This window comes from Mus caroli, unplaced genomic scaffold, assembly GCF_978045245.1.
Source record: "Mus caroli unplaced genomic scaffold, Mus_caroli_1 scaffold_9, whole genome shotgun sequence".
Lineage (NCBI taxonomy): Eukaryota > Metazoa > Chordata > Mammalia > Rodentia > Muridae > Mus > Mus caroli.
The window spans coordinates 127,337,616-127,353,729 of record NW_028227264.1 but is presented as its reverse complement, the minus strand read 5'-3'; the positions used below and the strand labels follow the sequence as shown (position 1 = coordinate 127,353,729).

Genomic DNA, 16,114 nt, shown 5'->3' with positions numbered 1-16,114 from the left:
TAAGGCATTTTCTCAATTAGTGATCAAGGGGGAAAGGCCCCTTGTGGGTGGGATCATCCCTGGGCTGGTAGTCTTGGGTTCTATAAGAGAGTAGGCTGAGCAAGCCAGAGGAGGCAAGCCAGTAAAGAACATCCCTCCATGGCCTCTGCATCAGCTCCTGCTCCCTGACCTGTTTGAGTTCCGGTCCTGACTTCCTTTGGTGATGAACAGCAGCATGGAAGTGTAAGCCGAATAAACCCTTTCCTCCCCAACTTGCTTCTTGGTCATGATGTTTGTGCAGGAATAGAAACCCTGACTAAAACAGGAGCCTAGAGTCGGTGCTAACTAGGGTGGAAACAGGCCCACTGTCAAGCCTGTTCCTTGACTTGGACACATGCCGCTCCTGCTCAGTCTTAACTAAGAACCAGAAATTTTATTGTATTCTAATGGTTGAAGATCTCAGATTGGAGGGATGGGTCTTGGTTGGGTATAGTGCAATTCTCATGCATGATTGAGTGAGACATGGTCTTGTGGAAGCCTGAGTCCTTCTGTGTCCTTCTGAGTACACTGCCATCTGAGAAAAAAAAAAAAAAAAAAAAAAAAAAGCTTGGTGAGGAGAAAAGGGGAACTGTTGCAGAGGCATCCTGGGATTACCTTACAGGGGACATCATGCTAATTACACATGGTTCTGTCTCATCATGATGCTTTTGAGTCTCTACCCATGCTTGGGGCTGTAGATCTGTCCTAGGTGCTGCTCCTTCTCCTTTGGAGCCATCACAATGCTCCAGAGTGTACTGAGATAGGTCCAGCCCCCTGACCTTCTCACAGGGCACAACATGCAGAGATGCTGTTGATGCACTAAAGCATAATTTATATAGTGATGAAGACAGTAAGGCTAGAGCTTACAAGGTCATGGTAAACCTGCCATGCAGTGAGACATCTCAAAAAAAAATGAAACAAGATGCAGTATCACTACATGGTTTGGAGAAATGAGTCCACTATCAAAAGTGCTTCCTGCTGTTCAGTAGAACCCAAATTCATTTCCTGACAACCATATTGTATGGCTGAAAGATCCTTTCCATTTTTCTTTTCTTTTCTTTTTAAAAATTTATTTATTTTATATAGGTGAGTACACAGTCACTGTCTTCAGACACACCAGAAGGTGACATCAAAACCCATTGCAGATGGTTGTGAGCCACCATGTGGTTGCTGGGATTTGAACTCAGGAGCTCTGGAAGAGCAGTCAGTGCCCTTAACCGCTGAGCCATTTCTCCAGCCAGCTAAAAGCTTCTTGTAACCAGCAACCCTCATCTTCCTTCCCATCTCTGAGATGTTCCCACACATGGACCATACAGGTACACACACATATGCTCATGGCCCTAAAACAAACTCAAAAGAACCTAGGTAAAATGATTGACCAGGCAACTGATTGGGTAAAGGAATTTCTATTTTCATTAATCCAGAAATGATTATTTATTTACAAGTTTCTCCTGTGTCCCCACTTCCCCCACATTTCTACTGAGAAAAGAGGAGTCAGGCATCTATGGGAACCCCTCCCCAGGGCAAGTCTGTACTGATCCCAGAATTCTCTGTCTCTTCCAAACATGATTTCCCTGCTCAGCCTACTATTAAGACTCACCAACCTAGCAGCAGGCAGAGCCAGATCTCAGAGGCCATGGGAAGTTCAAGATCCTTACTCTTTTGAAAAATGTCCAAATATGAATGACTAGTGTTGAGAAGGATACTCTGTATATGGTCACATAGTGAGTTTTCAGGGAGGGATGGTCACTTAGTGATTCTACAGGAAAGGGACTTGTGAAACTGAGGCCTACAGATAAATTCTGTCCATGGACTTGCATGCACAGTCTTCTGCATTATGTGTTATCATTAAGTTTTGAATGGAGAGCAGTTGTTCCCACCTCAGTGGCTGGAAGGGATGAGACAGTCAAAGAAAGCCTGCTGGCCTGTGCCAATACTTCTCAGGATATTCCCCTTACCTGTGTGTTACAAACTTCACTAAAGGGTAAAGCCATACTTCAAAAGGCAGAGAAGCAGAGATCACCTCATATTACCTTTAAAAATAAGAAGTGTCAAAAAAGAGAAAAGAAAATAAAGGAAAGAAACCCATGATTTCAATATAAATGAAAAATTGGTGTCTCTGTCCTCTGCTAGGTTTTACCACTGGGAACTGAACCTACCACCCAGAGCCTGGCAACCTGACTCCAGAGAATGGGTGCTGGCACAGAGGTGATTTCAGAGCAGGGACACTTCCATCTTGCGTAGGGGTTTAAACTAGCCAGGACATGTGGATTTCCTGCAGAGGAGGACACAGGAGAGTGCTTGGCACAAACTTGTCCCAGCCTCCTCCTCTCTGTGGACCTTCATGGTAGCCATGATGCTCATAGTCTGGGCATCAGCCACCTTTTTTTTAACTGAATCCCTTGGTAGAATTCTTTGCCTATTTCTTTGATCATCATCAGTCTTGAGTAGTATCATAGGAGAATTAACGAGATGAATTGTGTTGACCCCAGAGTAATAAACTCCCTCCCTCAACTCCCCGAATTTCCCCTAAATATTCTCTCTCAAACTCTACCTACATCTCCCCAGGTACACGCATAGGTGAACACTTCAGAGGGCTTTCTCAGGCTTCATGGAAGTCCAGCAGAGAAGGGCATCCACAAGAAAGGTGGGCAGGTAGCTCAAGGGGAGATAGAAGAGCTTAGCATCCCAGCCTGCTGAGTATCGGGTGCGAGGGTGACAGGCAGTCAGAGCATGCTCCATGCAGTCTGTCACCAAAGTCAGGTCCTTGTTGCACTTCTGGTCCAATTCGTTTAGTTTTTTCAGATCTATGCAGAATGAGGAATGATTCAGGTGGTCATTCAACTCCCACCTCTCCTGTCTTACAGCAGCATAGAGGAGAAATTCCATTCCCTATGTGGGAGAATTCATGTGTCTAAAACCCAAGCCTAGGCTGTCCTAGTTCCTCAAAAGGACCACAAACAATCTTCAAGGAAAATTGTGCACTCACTCACTCATCTTAGCTCATAGAGAGTGCTGGTTTCATACCGCCTCCCATCCCTGACTTCACTGATATTGCCATGACCATGAGATCAGAGGGAACAGAGCAGCATGTTATGAAAGACAAGAAAGAACTCCTTACAGCCCCATATGCAAACTGCCACAACAACAGGGAAATGGGTCTGAATTACTATTCTTTGAGGAAAAGGGTGAGGCATTAGAACTCCTAAAATTAGAAGGGGATTAAGAGTTTGGGATTTTATGTAGCTTTGACCCTCAGAGGTTACTTACAGGATGCCAGGTACTTCTCGCCATAGATCTCCCTGATTTCTGAGCTGGTCTGGTCCCACAGCATCTGGGTATTTGAGGATAATCTGGCACTACTGGTCACACCGGTCAGGAAGAAACCAGGCTCTATAATAGACACCTTCACCCCAAAGTAGGAGAGCTCCCTCCTGCAATACAGACAGATAGATATCAAGGACTTCAGAGATCTTTCAGTGAGAACATTTTAATACAAGTACAGTAGCATGCGAACAGGAGCCTGTGGTGAGGAAAGGCCACACACTTTGGATCTGGGATGTACAGGAAATAGGGAAGGATCTTGGGATAAGGGAATTGCCTCTGTGCTCTTAGTATTTTACACTAATTATTTTTTGTGTGTAGCTCACTGCCCTAAAACTAGACATTCTGGTCTATGGCACTGTATAACATCTTTCTCCAAGTAGTGCAGATGCAAAGGATTCTAGTCCTTGTCCAAGTCACCTTCACCGCACTAGTAAGTCTATATCTACCACACATCTGTCCCAGGAAGCTCTCAGGACACCCATACCCACACCCACACAAACACACACACACCCACACACACACACACCCCACACCCACATACACACACACTTTCTACTTCCTCACATGTCTCCACAAAGCAACCTCCTACCTCCAACTCCCTCACATTGTCAGCCACCCTGTTCCCTGCCATAAAGGTCTTCCCTGTTTCCATTCCTTGGAAGGTGTGATGGTTTGTATATGCTGGCCCAGGGAGTAGCACTATTAGAAGTTGTAGCCCTGGTGGAGAAGGTGTGTTACTGTAGGTATGGATTGTATGAATATGATAGAAGCACATAAGGTATGCTAGAATGTGTTTATTGTAGACTGTAAAAGGGGCCTGATATCTGTATGTGCAATTGAAAGAGATATTCACCACAACTCAAAACCATGCTCAGCATATAGAGGTCAGGGGAGTGGATTCTTCACTTCATCCTAGCTGCCTGGAAGACAGTATTCTGCTAGCAGCCTTCAGCTGAGATCAAGGACTCTCAGCCCTTCCTGTACCATGCATATCTGGACATTGCCACATTTTCACATGGACAAAAGTGGACTGAGTCTCTAAACCTTTAAATGCCATCCCCAATTAAATGTGGTCCTTATAAGAGTTGCTTTGGCCATGGTGTCTGCTCAGTAAAAACCTAAGACAGAACTGTTGTCTTGCCAACAGCAAGAAATACTGAATATGATAAAAGCACATAAGATATGCTAGAATGTGTTTATTGTAGACTCTAAAAGGGGCCTGATATCTGTATGTGGAATTGAAAGAGATATTCACCACAACTCAAAAACATGCTCAGCATATAGAGGTCAGGGGAGTGGAATCTTCCCCCAAGAACCTCACAGTTCCAATCCAACCCCAGTGTTGTCCCACAAGGCTCTCCCTCCTCCGTAAAAGGACAAAATGAACTAAACTCATGTTTCAGTCATGGCCTCTTGTACAGACTTGGAAATGTGCTGGCCAGTGAATGATTCAGGGAGGGGAAGGTGAGAGAGATGCAGAGTATCCTCCTGATGATGGGACTTAAAGAGTATAGTTAAATAAAAATCCTTTCAAAGTACCCCTCGAGTCCCCTTCCCTTCCAGTACCTGAGGGAGTCTGAGAAGGCCTCTACACCATACTTGGAGATGCAGTAACCACCACCACACAAAGACACTCGGCCCAAGGCACTCGCGATGTTGACCACACGGCCCCTCGCCTTCCTCACTAAGGGCAGCATGCTCAGAGTCACCTCGATCAAGCCCAACAGGTTCACATCAAGTACACTTGCAAAGTCCTGTTTTTTTATCCACTCATTGGGACCCGAGGGGATGGAGATGCCAGCGTTGTTGACCAGGCCCCAGAGTCCTGGGGACAGTGGAAGGAGAGAGTCACACAACACAGGTTTAATTATGGATGAAATGCACATTCGACAAGGTAAGCACACTTTGACACATGTTTACTGGAGAATAGGATGCAATGAACAAGAACATGGTATCCACAGGGCTGGGTTCTCATGCCAGAGACTCATGCTGACTCAGAGCATGGACACCTTCATCCATGAAGTCTTCTGGCCCAGCTCCTTGCAAGGAATCAGCCAGTAGCTCCTTCTCACTTGCTAATTTTCAAAACATATGGTGGACACATGGTGTACCTGTGTTAATCCGAAGACCATGAAAGTATGCTTATGTTTACAAGTTGATGCCAACTCTAGAGATTTTATTCTCTTATTTGTTGTGGTGGTTTGAGTGGCAATGGAAGCCATAGGCTCATATATTGAAATGATTGGCCCTGAGAGAGGGGCAGTGCTTGAGGAGGATTAGGAGGTTTCATCCTTGTAATAGTGGGTTTAGCCATATTGAGTTATGAGATTCACTGGAAATGGGCTATCCAAGGGTCTTGCTGTTCCTGCTACCAGTGGATATAGATGTAGTATCTCAACTCCTTCTCTAGCACTATGACTGCTATGCAACCCACCACACTTCATGATATGATGATAACAGTCAAAAGCTTTAACTGTATGCAAGCTCAAATTCAATGTTTTATCTATAAGTTATCACAGTTGTGGAATCTCTTCACAGAGCTAGAATTCTGTCTAAGACAGTTGTATCTTTGCATTACTCTGAGCAATTTATACACTGCTAACTGTCTTTCAAAAGGCCAAGATAGGTAGTAATAAGGAAGAATTTGTTTCCATTATCATTACTTATTTTAATAATAACAAAGAATAGTCATAAGAAGAGAATGACAGAACAGGAAAATACAAAGGAGAAAAGAAAGAAAAGACAAACTTAATTAATCTCTAGAGGAAATTTGGTTGGGAAACAAACAATTGAAACCTTGGTTGTGGGAGATTTGCAAAACTGAGCTGTGCTTTTCACCTCTGCTGAAGTCAGCCTTGAAATTAATCATGATCAACTCTCATATTGATCAGTACCTATACTGATGAAAATCAACATTGATCAACTCTCTTCAGATGCTTACAAAACCCAATGTATTGGCTGGTTCATTTACAACTTGACACAAGCTTGAGTCACCAGAGAGTAAGGTGCCTGAGTTGAGGAAATGTCTCCATAGGATCCAGCTGTAAGGCATTTTTCTTAATGACTAATCTAATGAGGGTCCAGCCAATCGTGAGTGGTGCCATCCCTGGGCTGCTGGTCCTGGCTTCTATAAGAAAGCAGGCTTAGCAAGCCATGGGGATCAATCCAGTACAAAGCACCCCTCCATGGCCTCTGCATCAGCTCCTGCCTCCAGGTTTCTTCCCAGTTTCAGTTCCTCTCCTGACTTCATTTGGTGATGAACAGTGATGTAGAAGTGCAACCTAAATAAATCCTTTCCTAGAAAAACTTGCTTTTTGGTAATGATGTTTTGTAGCAACAATAAAAACCCTATGTAAGACAGCTAGGGACAGGATAAGGGAGGTGACAATCCTTGCTGAGAACCAACAGGACAGACTTTCCAATGTAAGCTTGAACACACTGGGTTCTTTTAGCCACTCACCCACAGATGGCCCTCACTCATCCCTTCGGTCTTTAAGTCATGGATCTTCAAGGATCCACTCTGAAAGGCTATAACTAAACACCATGTCACCATTGTCAATTTCTGGGCAGACTGAGAGACTACTTGATTGAGACTAAGATCTACATTTGTTGACTTTATAACATTGGCTCAATAAGTCATCTGCATCCTCGGCTAAAAAGCTTATCTTGTCCTTCTATAGATACATAATCTGTACTAGAGATTGTTTTTGTTCTGTTTTCAAAAACCATATGGATACCTACTTCCATAGAAGTTTCCTAAAATACCTAATGAATGGAATTTCAGTGGAGTCGCCTTATGATACTGGACATGACACTACATACACATCATCATCTACCATGTAAAACCTTCAGTGCCAGGAATGGCTCACATTTTGTCCCTAAAACGGATCTAAGGAACACAAACTATGTCTTAGTTGGGGTTTTACTGCTGTGAACAGACACCATGACCAAGACAACACTTAGACAACATTTAATTGGGGCTGGCTACCGTTTTAGATGACCAGTCCATTATCATCAAGATGGGAGCATGGCAGTATCCAGGTAGACATGGGCCTGGAGGAGCTGGGAGTCCTACCTATTGTTTGGAAGGCACCAAGGAGAAGCTTGGCTTCCATCCAGCTAGGATGAGGGTTTTAAAACCAAAACCCACAGTGGCACACCTACTCCAAGAAGACCATACCTCCAAAGAGTGACTCTTCCTGTGCTAGGTATAGGCAAACCACCACACCCTCCAAACCCCCATTACAGGCTACACTCAAGTATACTAGCTGCTCTCCCAACATGATGATAGGGCTATTTAGCTGTGGTGGTTTACATATGCTAGGTCCAGAGAGTGGCACTATTAGGAGGTATGGCCTTGTTGCAGTACATGTGTCCATGTTGGTGGAAGTGTATCATTGTAGGCATAAGCCTTACAATCCTCATCCTAGCTCCCTGGAAGCCAGTCTTCTCCTGTTTGCCTTTGAACAACATGTAGAACCCTCAGCTCCTCCTACACCATGCCTGCCTAGATGCTGCTACACTCCTGCCTTGATGATGTATTGAACATCTAACCCTGTAAACCAGCCCCAATGAAACATTATCTGTCCAAGTGTTGCCTCGGTCATGGTGTCTGTTCTTAGCAGTAACCCTAACTAAGACAGAAGTTGGTACTGGTACTAGGACTGTGGTTTTGCTGTGATAGGCCTGATTGTGCTATTGTTTAGAAGAATGTGGTTTTTGGGACCTTGATATTGGAAAACTGGATAATGTTTTAAGTGGGGCTATGGAATATGGAACTTATTTGCTGAGGGTGATTTGAACTGTAGAAGCCTGGCTCTAGATTTTTCAGAGGAGAATGATTTTAATATGTGACTGAGAGACTGCTCATTTGATATTTTGATGTAGAATGTGGCTGCTTTGTACTCTTCCCTGAAAAGTCTACCTGGAGCTAAGGTAAGGAGACTTATATTAACTGCATTGTCAAAGAAAGTTTGAACAAAGCCCAAGAGAGACTTTGTTCTCTGGTTAAGTCTCATGATGGGCATTTTGAGCAAGAATACAAGCATAGAAAGGAAAAATATAAAATGTATGGTCTAGGACACCAGGAAGTGAAATGAGGGTGAATCTTGTATTCAAGGAGATAAACAGATTAAGGAAGTGTGGCAAGATCCTACCCAGCTAGGGTTACTGCTTTTGTGTTTGCCATTGAACAAGGAATAGTTATATCATACTAAGTGTCATGATTACTTGGCTTCTGTTTTCACTTGAATTTAAATCTGGAGTGAACTACAATCCAGAAGTGAAAGGCACAGACTTTTGATTTGGATCTTGAGGATCAGTGGCCATCAAAAGCTTAGGCCCTTTAACACGCCTATACCGGCAGTAAAGAAACCCAATGATGCCTATCGTTTAGTCCAGGATCTCAGACATATTAACTTTGCAGTGGGGTCTCTCCACCCAGTTGTGGCTAACCCCTACACACTTCTATCTAATATCCCCTTAGGTATTTTCCATTTCTCAGTTCTAGATCTTCAGGATGTGTTTTTCCCTATTCCTCTAGATGTCCAGTCACAAAACATATATGCTTTTACCTGGACAGATCCTGATACCCACTTTTCTACCCAACTGACCTGGACTGTTTTACTTCAGGGATTCCGGGATAGCCCACACCTATTTGGGCAGACCTTGGCTTCTGACCTACTATCTCTGTCTCTTCCTAAATCTAAGATCATACTTTACATAGATGATGTCCTTCTCTGTAGCCCCTCTTTAGAAATCAGCCAGACTGATACCTCGGCTCTTCTAAATTTCCTCTCTAATCGTGGCTACAGGGTCTCACCCTCTAAAGTCCAACTGTCCACTCCTCAGGTTACCTATTTGGGACTAACAATCACCCTGACCCATAAGACGATTACATTAGACAGAAAGACTCTGATTCAATCTCTAACTGTTCCGTCGACAAAAGAAGAAATTTTGTCATTCCTAGGAATAGCCTGTTTTTTTACGTTCGTGGGTCTCTTTCTTTTCTCTTCTTTCTCGCCCTCTATACAAAGCAGCATCAGGCCCCACCCACAAACCTCTTTTAAAACCTATTACCAAGCCCTTTCAAAGGCTCCAACAGGCCCTCCTTAGGGCCCCGGCCTTACATCCCCCTGACCTGACTTGTTCTTTTTCCTTCTATATAACAGAAAAGGAGGGATTTGCCCTTGGAGCCTTGGGGCACCAAATAGGACCTCCTTTTGCACCTGTGGCATACCTGTCAAAGAAACTAGACCTAACCATTCAGGGATGGGCACCCTGTGTTTGCACTCTAGCAGCCACTGAGCTCCTTATTCGAGAATCAAAGAAACTAACCTTAGGATCACCTATAACTGTTTTCACATAACCTGTCACAGCTCCTAATGTATAAAGGAATACAGACTCTACCTCCCTCTAGAGTTCTCTCTCTCTCTCTCTCTCTCTCTCTCCAGGTAGCTCTAATAGAAGACCCCACACTCACTTTCCAATCATGCCCACCATCAGACCTGTCAAATACCTCCTGGTCTTGGTGGACACCTCAGGGTGGGTAGAGGCATTTCCCACAACTAACAAAAGGGCTCAGACAGTCTCTGATCTCCTCCTCCGAGAGATCATCCCTCGATTGGGTGTTCCAGTCTCTCTCCAATCAGACAACGGACCTGAATTTACCTCTCAAGTTTCTCAGATCCTATCTAAGGCCCTAGACATTCCCTGGCACTTTCACATCCCTTACCACCCTCAATCTTCAGGCAAGGTAGAAAGAACTAACTGCTCCTTAAAAACTACTCTTGTTAAACTGTCACAGGAACTTCATCTTGACTGGATAAAGCTCCTGCCCCTGGCTCTTTTCAGATTGTGAGCTCTCCCCAAAGACCTCTCCTCATCTCACCTTGTGAACTCATGTACGGATGTCCAATCCTAACTCCTGGCTTCTCGCCCAAGCACTCTCACCTTCCAGATCATTTGCTTACCCCATTACTTTCTCATCTCCGTTCTCTCCTATGGAACTTTGCTGACCATCACCTACCTCGCCCACACTCTGTTTCCTGCCCATTACCTGTTAATATTGGAGACCAAGTCCTTTTATCTCCTCCAGGTCATCAGCCTTCACCCCTTTCTCCAAAATGGCAGGGTTCTTTTAAGGTAATCCTTGTAACTCCTACAGCTGCTAAGCTCGAGGGACTCTCTCATTGGGTCTACCTGTCTCACCCTTCATTCCCCCACCTAAAGATGGCTCCTCTTCATACACATTAACCCTAACAGGACCGTGCTGCATTAAGCTCCGCAAGACATCAAGACCACCTGTCTTGTCTCCCATTCTAGAGAATGAAGCTTTACTCCAGCAGCCAAACCCGACCTCGCTGGACAAGACACTGGATTAGTTGTGGCCTTTTCATCTTTTCCCTGCTGTTCATTTCCATCAAGGGTAGTCCTTATGTCTGGAGATTCAAAGTTCGAGAAAAGCCCGCAGACAACAAGCTGACTTTCCAAATAGGATCAGGAAACTGCTCCATAGCCGGGTGCCAGGAAGCGATCCAGATTGCTACCATTCCTGTATCTGTTACTCCATCCAAATATTATGACCTCTATACCTGTTTTCTCTTTGACCAGACAAAAGATTATTACAGAAAATGGCCAGACGAGTATAGGAACTGCCCATACTGGTCTTGTGAGATACACATGCTAGGGACATGGATTAATCACTTCTTCTATCGATTCCGCAAGACACTCTTCTACATTTGAGACTCATGGGATCCCAGGTGGGAAACAGGAGTTGCTGGTAACCTCTACCGCAAAATCCAGCCTAGTTCTCCTGTAAGTACTATCCACATCCAGAGATGTCTCAATCGCCCCTTGTCTTATTAATCTCGTCTCTATATTCCTTCAGCAACAAGTACAAAAAATTTCTAACCAAACTGTTAATCAGCTCCTGCTACAGGATTACCAGCCACTGCCCACAAAGGAATCACTGTCCATAGAAGAGCCTGATTCAGACGATTACCAAACGGATTCCGATGGTGAAGACCAGATATACCCTGAAAATTGACGATGCCCCTAAACAGCAGGAAGTAGTTTAAAAGACACAACGCCCTTATTCCCTCTTCACCAGTGGTTTCTCCCCCTCTTTTTCTCCACTTCTTTTTATAATAACAAGAAGGGAGGGAGGAATGTTAGCACCAGGACACTCCAAGGCCTAACTATGTGACCCTTGACCTGCATTGCCAGGACAACGACCCTCAATTCCACAATCCACTTGGCTCAGTTCCCACCCTCACTGGTGTGACGTCATTTTCCGTCTAAATTATGGCATCACCCCTCCTCTCTCTCCCTCTCTCTCTCTCCTCTTCTCTTTCTTCTCTCCCCCCTCTTACTCTCTCTTTTTCCTGTTCTCTGCCCTTCTACCCACTTCGCCGCCCCTCTATCTCCCACGTGGAATCACCTTGGCCTGGTCTGCTGTTTGGTTTATCTGCTCAAAATAAATAGATTAATATTATTTGATATTAATTAACACATCAAAGGCAACCATTACTATTACCCAGCCTCAAGCCTGGTAATCTTCCACAGTGACCTGCCTTTAAGATATACCTTGCAATAAAGGCAACAATGTCATGGGGGTAACTAAACACTTTTCATTAGATTGAAGGTCTGTTTCTGGGATGGAACCCATAATTCAACTACTAAAGTGGCCACGAATATGACACTAGATAGGTGATGGGTCTATGTGAAAAGTGAATATTCTTCTTCTAAGGAAACACACAGTAACAAGACTCTTGAAACACATTACTAAAAACACTTATAGTTCAGTGCCTTGATCAACTACATCAGGAAAACTGTGTCCTGCCATAGACAAGAATTAACACAGACACACAAGTCGTCAATGTGCAAGGAGTGAAAGACTCTGGCACACTCAGTCCTAAAAGGGATGTCTTCATCACACCGCTCCCCTCAAGGCCCAGAGATCTATGAAGATGAAGAGGCAGAAACATTTTAAGAGCCAGAGGTGATGGGTGACTCTAAGGAGACTGTCTTACAGACACATCAGGACTACTGCTCACATGAACTCACAGAGACTCTGGCAGCACACATAACACCTGCACAGGCTCAGGGAGCCAGCGAGCCAGCACTGAGCAGGGAAAGTGGACACAGGAGCAGAGAAAGCCTGGAATGTGTATTTCCACAGTTTTGGCTGGGAGCTTGGTAGATTAGGTTAGAGGAAATAGAGTAATATTACTCAGTAATTCTGCCCTTTAAGCATGTTAAATGAATAACTCAGTCCTGACTCATTTATTTGAGAGCTTTCATCATTAAGAAGCAAACTCTAGCCGGGCAGTGGTGGCACACACCTTTAAGCCCAGCACTGGGGAGGCAGAGGCAGGCAGATTTCTGAGTTTGAGGCCAGCCTGGTCTACAGAGTGAGTTCCAGGACAGCCAGGGCTACACAGAGAAACCCTGTCTTGAAAAACAAAACAAAACAAAACAAAACAAAACAAAACAAAGCAAAAAAAAGAAGCAAACTGTAACAAACTTACTAAAAAGTCATGCACTGAGCCTCATACACAGGAGTGCTTGTATCTCCACAAAATACACTGTGTGAAAATTTGTGCGTAAAGGAGAGACTGCATTTTTTTCCATTGGGTTTTCTCCTGGCTTTTTTGCTTGATTCTTGTTTCTTTTTTTTTTAATGATTTTTTTTCAGTTTACTTGTATTCCTTTTAATTGGGGTATAATTTTGCTTTTGTTTCTGAGAGAGAGAGAGAAAAGAGAGAAAGAGAGAGAATGAGAGAGAAAGAGAATATGAACTTGTGTGACTGGGACATGGAGAGGATCTAGGAGAAGCTGGGGGAAGGGAAATACAATCTAAATGTTAGCATGAAAAAATCTAATAAAAATATACACAGTAGATTTTTTATTCTGGGATCCCAAAATGCACATGCTTGCGGACTCGGGATGGACTAGAAGTATCTCAAGACAGTTCTTGGGACAATGGAACGAGCTGAGTGTGGTGACACCATCTGGTGATGCCAACAGGAAGGAGCTGAGAAACGTCCATCAGATGGTGACCAGCTCCATATCTAGAGCCCTGCTTCAAACTAAAGAGCCAGAGGAACACAAAGGGAGCAAACAATATCCAGTGCCAAGGCCTGCTAAATGCAATGGGGCGTGGATAAGGGTCAAGTTATTTTAATTCATTGTATATTATTGCAGAAAAATGTTCTTTAAGTGGTAACGTTGCTCACCTTTTAAACTGGAAAGAGTGCACATACCTTATACATATAAGTCAAAGAGTTAACTATTTTGTATCCACTGAATAGCAAATTGTATGCTAATTGTAGTTTGACATGTCTAGAGTTTTGAACAATAACTATTGTTCCTTTCATTTTTAAAATAAATTTAATGTTTTAAGCATAAACTTGGAGAGAGAAAAAAGGAGAAACAGATGGAAAGGCAAGTTAGTGTGTGTGTGTGTGTGTGTTTCTAGGTGAAAGAGAGACCACTTCCTAGCTTTTTCTGTCCTAAGTTTTCCTTGACTCTGGGCTTAAGCATGGCAATGATTATGACTCTCCCTGCCAAGGTGCACAGGTAGTGCATGAGAACATGTTCCAGAACTGGGAGAGCCGGTGCACGCTGGCACATGACCTTCACACAGAGACCAGATCCCAGGAGCCCAGGGCTCTCCTCCCTCCTCACAGTCTCAAACCTAGGACTAAACAGCAAACAATGCCCTCTTTCTACATCTCTTTCTACGTACAAAGTCAAAGAGGGCAGAAAACAATTGCAAATGAAGTCTTCCCAAGGCACCAGCTGACTAGGAACACACAGCTTGGAGGACTCAGTGTAGAGGTTAGAGGACAGACTAATGTGCTGGAGAAGGGCAGAATCTGCAGTCACATCAACTCCACCCTGACTCCCACCAGGAATCTTTTCAGGACTACACAGGCCTTCCCTTCACACAGACAGAAAATGAACAGCACGGACAGGAATCTCAGTGGTACCTCTGTTCCCAACACGCTCCTTCACCCACTGAGTGGCTGCCACAATACTCTCTGTCTTGGTGACATCCAGGATCACTGTCTCCAGCCTGTCAGATGTCTTGTTCCTCAGCTCCTCGGCTCCCTTCTCCGTCAGACATGCAGCCAACACCCTCATGCCTCTCCTGTCCAGCTGTCTGGCCAGCAGGTTCCCAAAGCCAGAGTCACAGCCCGTGATGAAGACATACTTGTCTTGGAGATGGCTCACCACCTGCCTCTCCCTGAAGAAGCGCAGGAGTGTCCACAGGCCCACCAGTGACACCAGGTAGAGCCACATGGTTTGTAGAAGTCAAGCAGAGAGAGAGAGATACTCTGTGTCAAACTGAGCCTGGCCTCTACTCACACAGGAAGGTGTAGACATCCAGGACTCCACCCTGCTGACGTACAATCCTCTGCATTTTTTATAATTTTTGCTGCACCATGACTCTGGACTTTAACAGGCTTTGGGGCAAAAGTCATACAATGTTCTTTGACTCTATATCCATGCCAAGAAAAACACCTCTGATATTCAACAACACGGATATATTCTCTTATAATCCTTGCTTCCTGGAATCAGGTGGGAATACATGTTTGGTTCATTACACAGGCCCCACAATCCAGTCCCAGGATCACCTTGTGCCAATGCATACTGCACTCTGGAACCACAAAGCAGGACCTTTTGAACAGAATCAGAATCTATTGGTAACCTGTACTTGCACTTAGGACAACTTACAGGAGAGGACAGGGAGAGCTGGTGCCCTCCTAATACAGCAAGTCATGGAAGATAGAAGGGCCAGCCCAAAACATGATAAGTTGACCTCAAAGGAATACAAGGTGATAGGACTGGGATCCCAGACAAATCAGGACTCCCAGACCTGAATTGGGGAAGGAAATGACTTTAGACTCTCAAGTGGCCCTTCTCCTGGCTACCTGCTTCAAAGCAGATGTGAGTATAGGTTTTTTTTTGAGTTGTGATCTCCATGTGTGCCCTTGGCTTATGTAAGGCAGGAATTCTTGATTCTTGTCTACAGAAGCTCTAGAGTAGTGTGGAACTTTGCATATGGCTCCTGGTTTTGAGGAATACCTGAATGACTCTCAGATTTCAGCTCAAAATAAACCTGGTACCTTCCTTCAGGAATGATGTCACAGTTCCCTTATCTAACACTCCTACCACTTTCTGTCCCAACCAGTAAGGAATTAGACTGTCCTTGTGCTCTCAAGAACCATGGTTCTATCAGGAAGAGGTGCAATAAGGGATTTATAACAGTTCTGCCTTAAGGTCTGGGCCTTGGTTATCAGTGGGTTATAGGTGAATCTGGAGGTGGGCCACTCTCCCTCCAAGCAGGCAGCTGTCCCTGCATCTGCTCTGCATTTACCCTGCTGTTCCTTCTCTCCTGTGCCTGATTCTCTTTAACTTATGGCTGATATTCCTTGTCATCCTGCCTCCACTTCTGTCTCTGCTCCCGCTTGTGCAGAAACTAATAGGACATTCTTCATGTGGCAATTAGCACACAACATGTCCCCTGAATCCTAGATTTAAACTGCATCTTGTAAAATGTAGTACTAGGCTTTCTTGACCAAAGTTTGTGCAGATATTGGTGCTGTTGGATCCTGTCTCGCTTCAACAGTGAGTAAACTAGACCACTCCTTCTATGGACATTTTCCAATCTTCTCTCCTACAGTTCTCTCCTTATCAACCCTGATAGTGATGGACACTCTTGTTTGATCAAGCTCTTCTGGAAAATAGGAGGATCTAGATA

General features: G+C 44.3%; 1 protein-coding gene across 3 annotated transcripts; it reads right to left on the bottom strand.

Annotated features, from left to right (window-relative positions):
* Positions 1–392: 392 nt before the first annotated feature.
* Positions 393–14,740, bottom strand: LOC110288841 (retinol dehydrogenase 16). 3 transcript variants are annotated; one of them, XM_085843255.1, is made up of 5 exons: positions 14,340–14,736; positions 4,912–5,170; positions 3,289–3,452; positions 2,573–2,825; positions 393–553 (listed from the first exon to the last, which is right to left on the bottom strand). In XM_085843255.1, exons 1-4 carry the CDS (start codon positions 14,650–14,652, stop codon positions 2,608–2,610), a joined length of 954 nt encoding a protein of 317 aa, XP_085699381.1. In that variant the 5' UTR covers positions 14,653–14,736; the 3' UTR covers positions 393–553; positions 2,573–2,607. The 3 variants fall into 3 exon arrangements, with proteins under 3 accessions (XP_085699381.1, XP_085699380.1, XP_085699382.1); XM_085843254.1 differs by having other exon boundaries at positions 2,577–2,825; XM_085843256.1 differs by lacking the exon at positions 2,573–2,825 and having other exon boundaries at positions 14,340–14,740.
* Positions 14,741–16,114: the final 1,374 nt, after the last annotated feature.

Bases quoted from the DNA above. Each gene is read 5' to 3' on its own strand.
- LOC110288841 (XM_085843255.1), bottom strand. From the start codon at position 14,652: ATGTGGCTCTACCTGGTGTCACTGGTGGGCCTGTGGACACTCCTGCGC. The intron at 5,171-14,339 runs GTACCACTGAGA...CACTGTCCCCAG, and splicing joins GGAGCGTGTTGGGAACAGAG to GACTCTGGGGCCTGGTCAAC. The intron at 2,826-3,288 runs GTAAGTAACCTC...CATTCTGCATAG, and splicing joins CGAGAAGTACCTGGCATCCT to ATCTGAAAAAACTAAACGAA.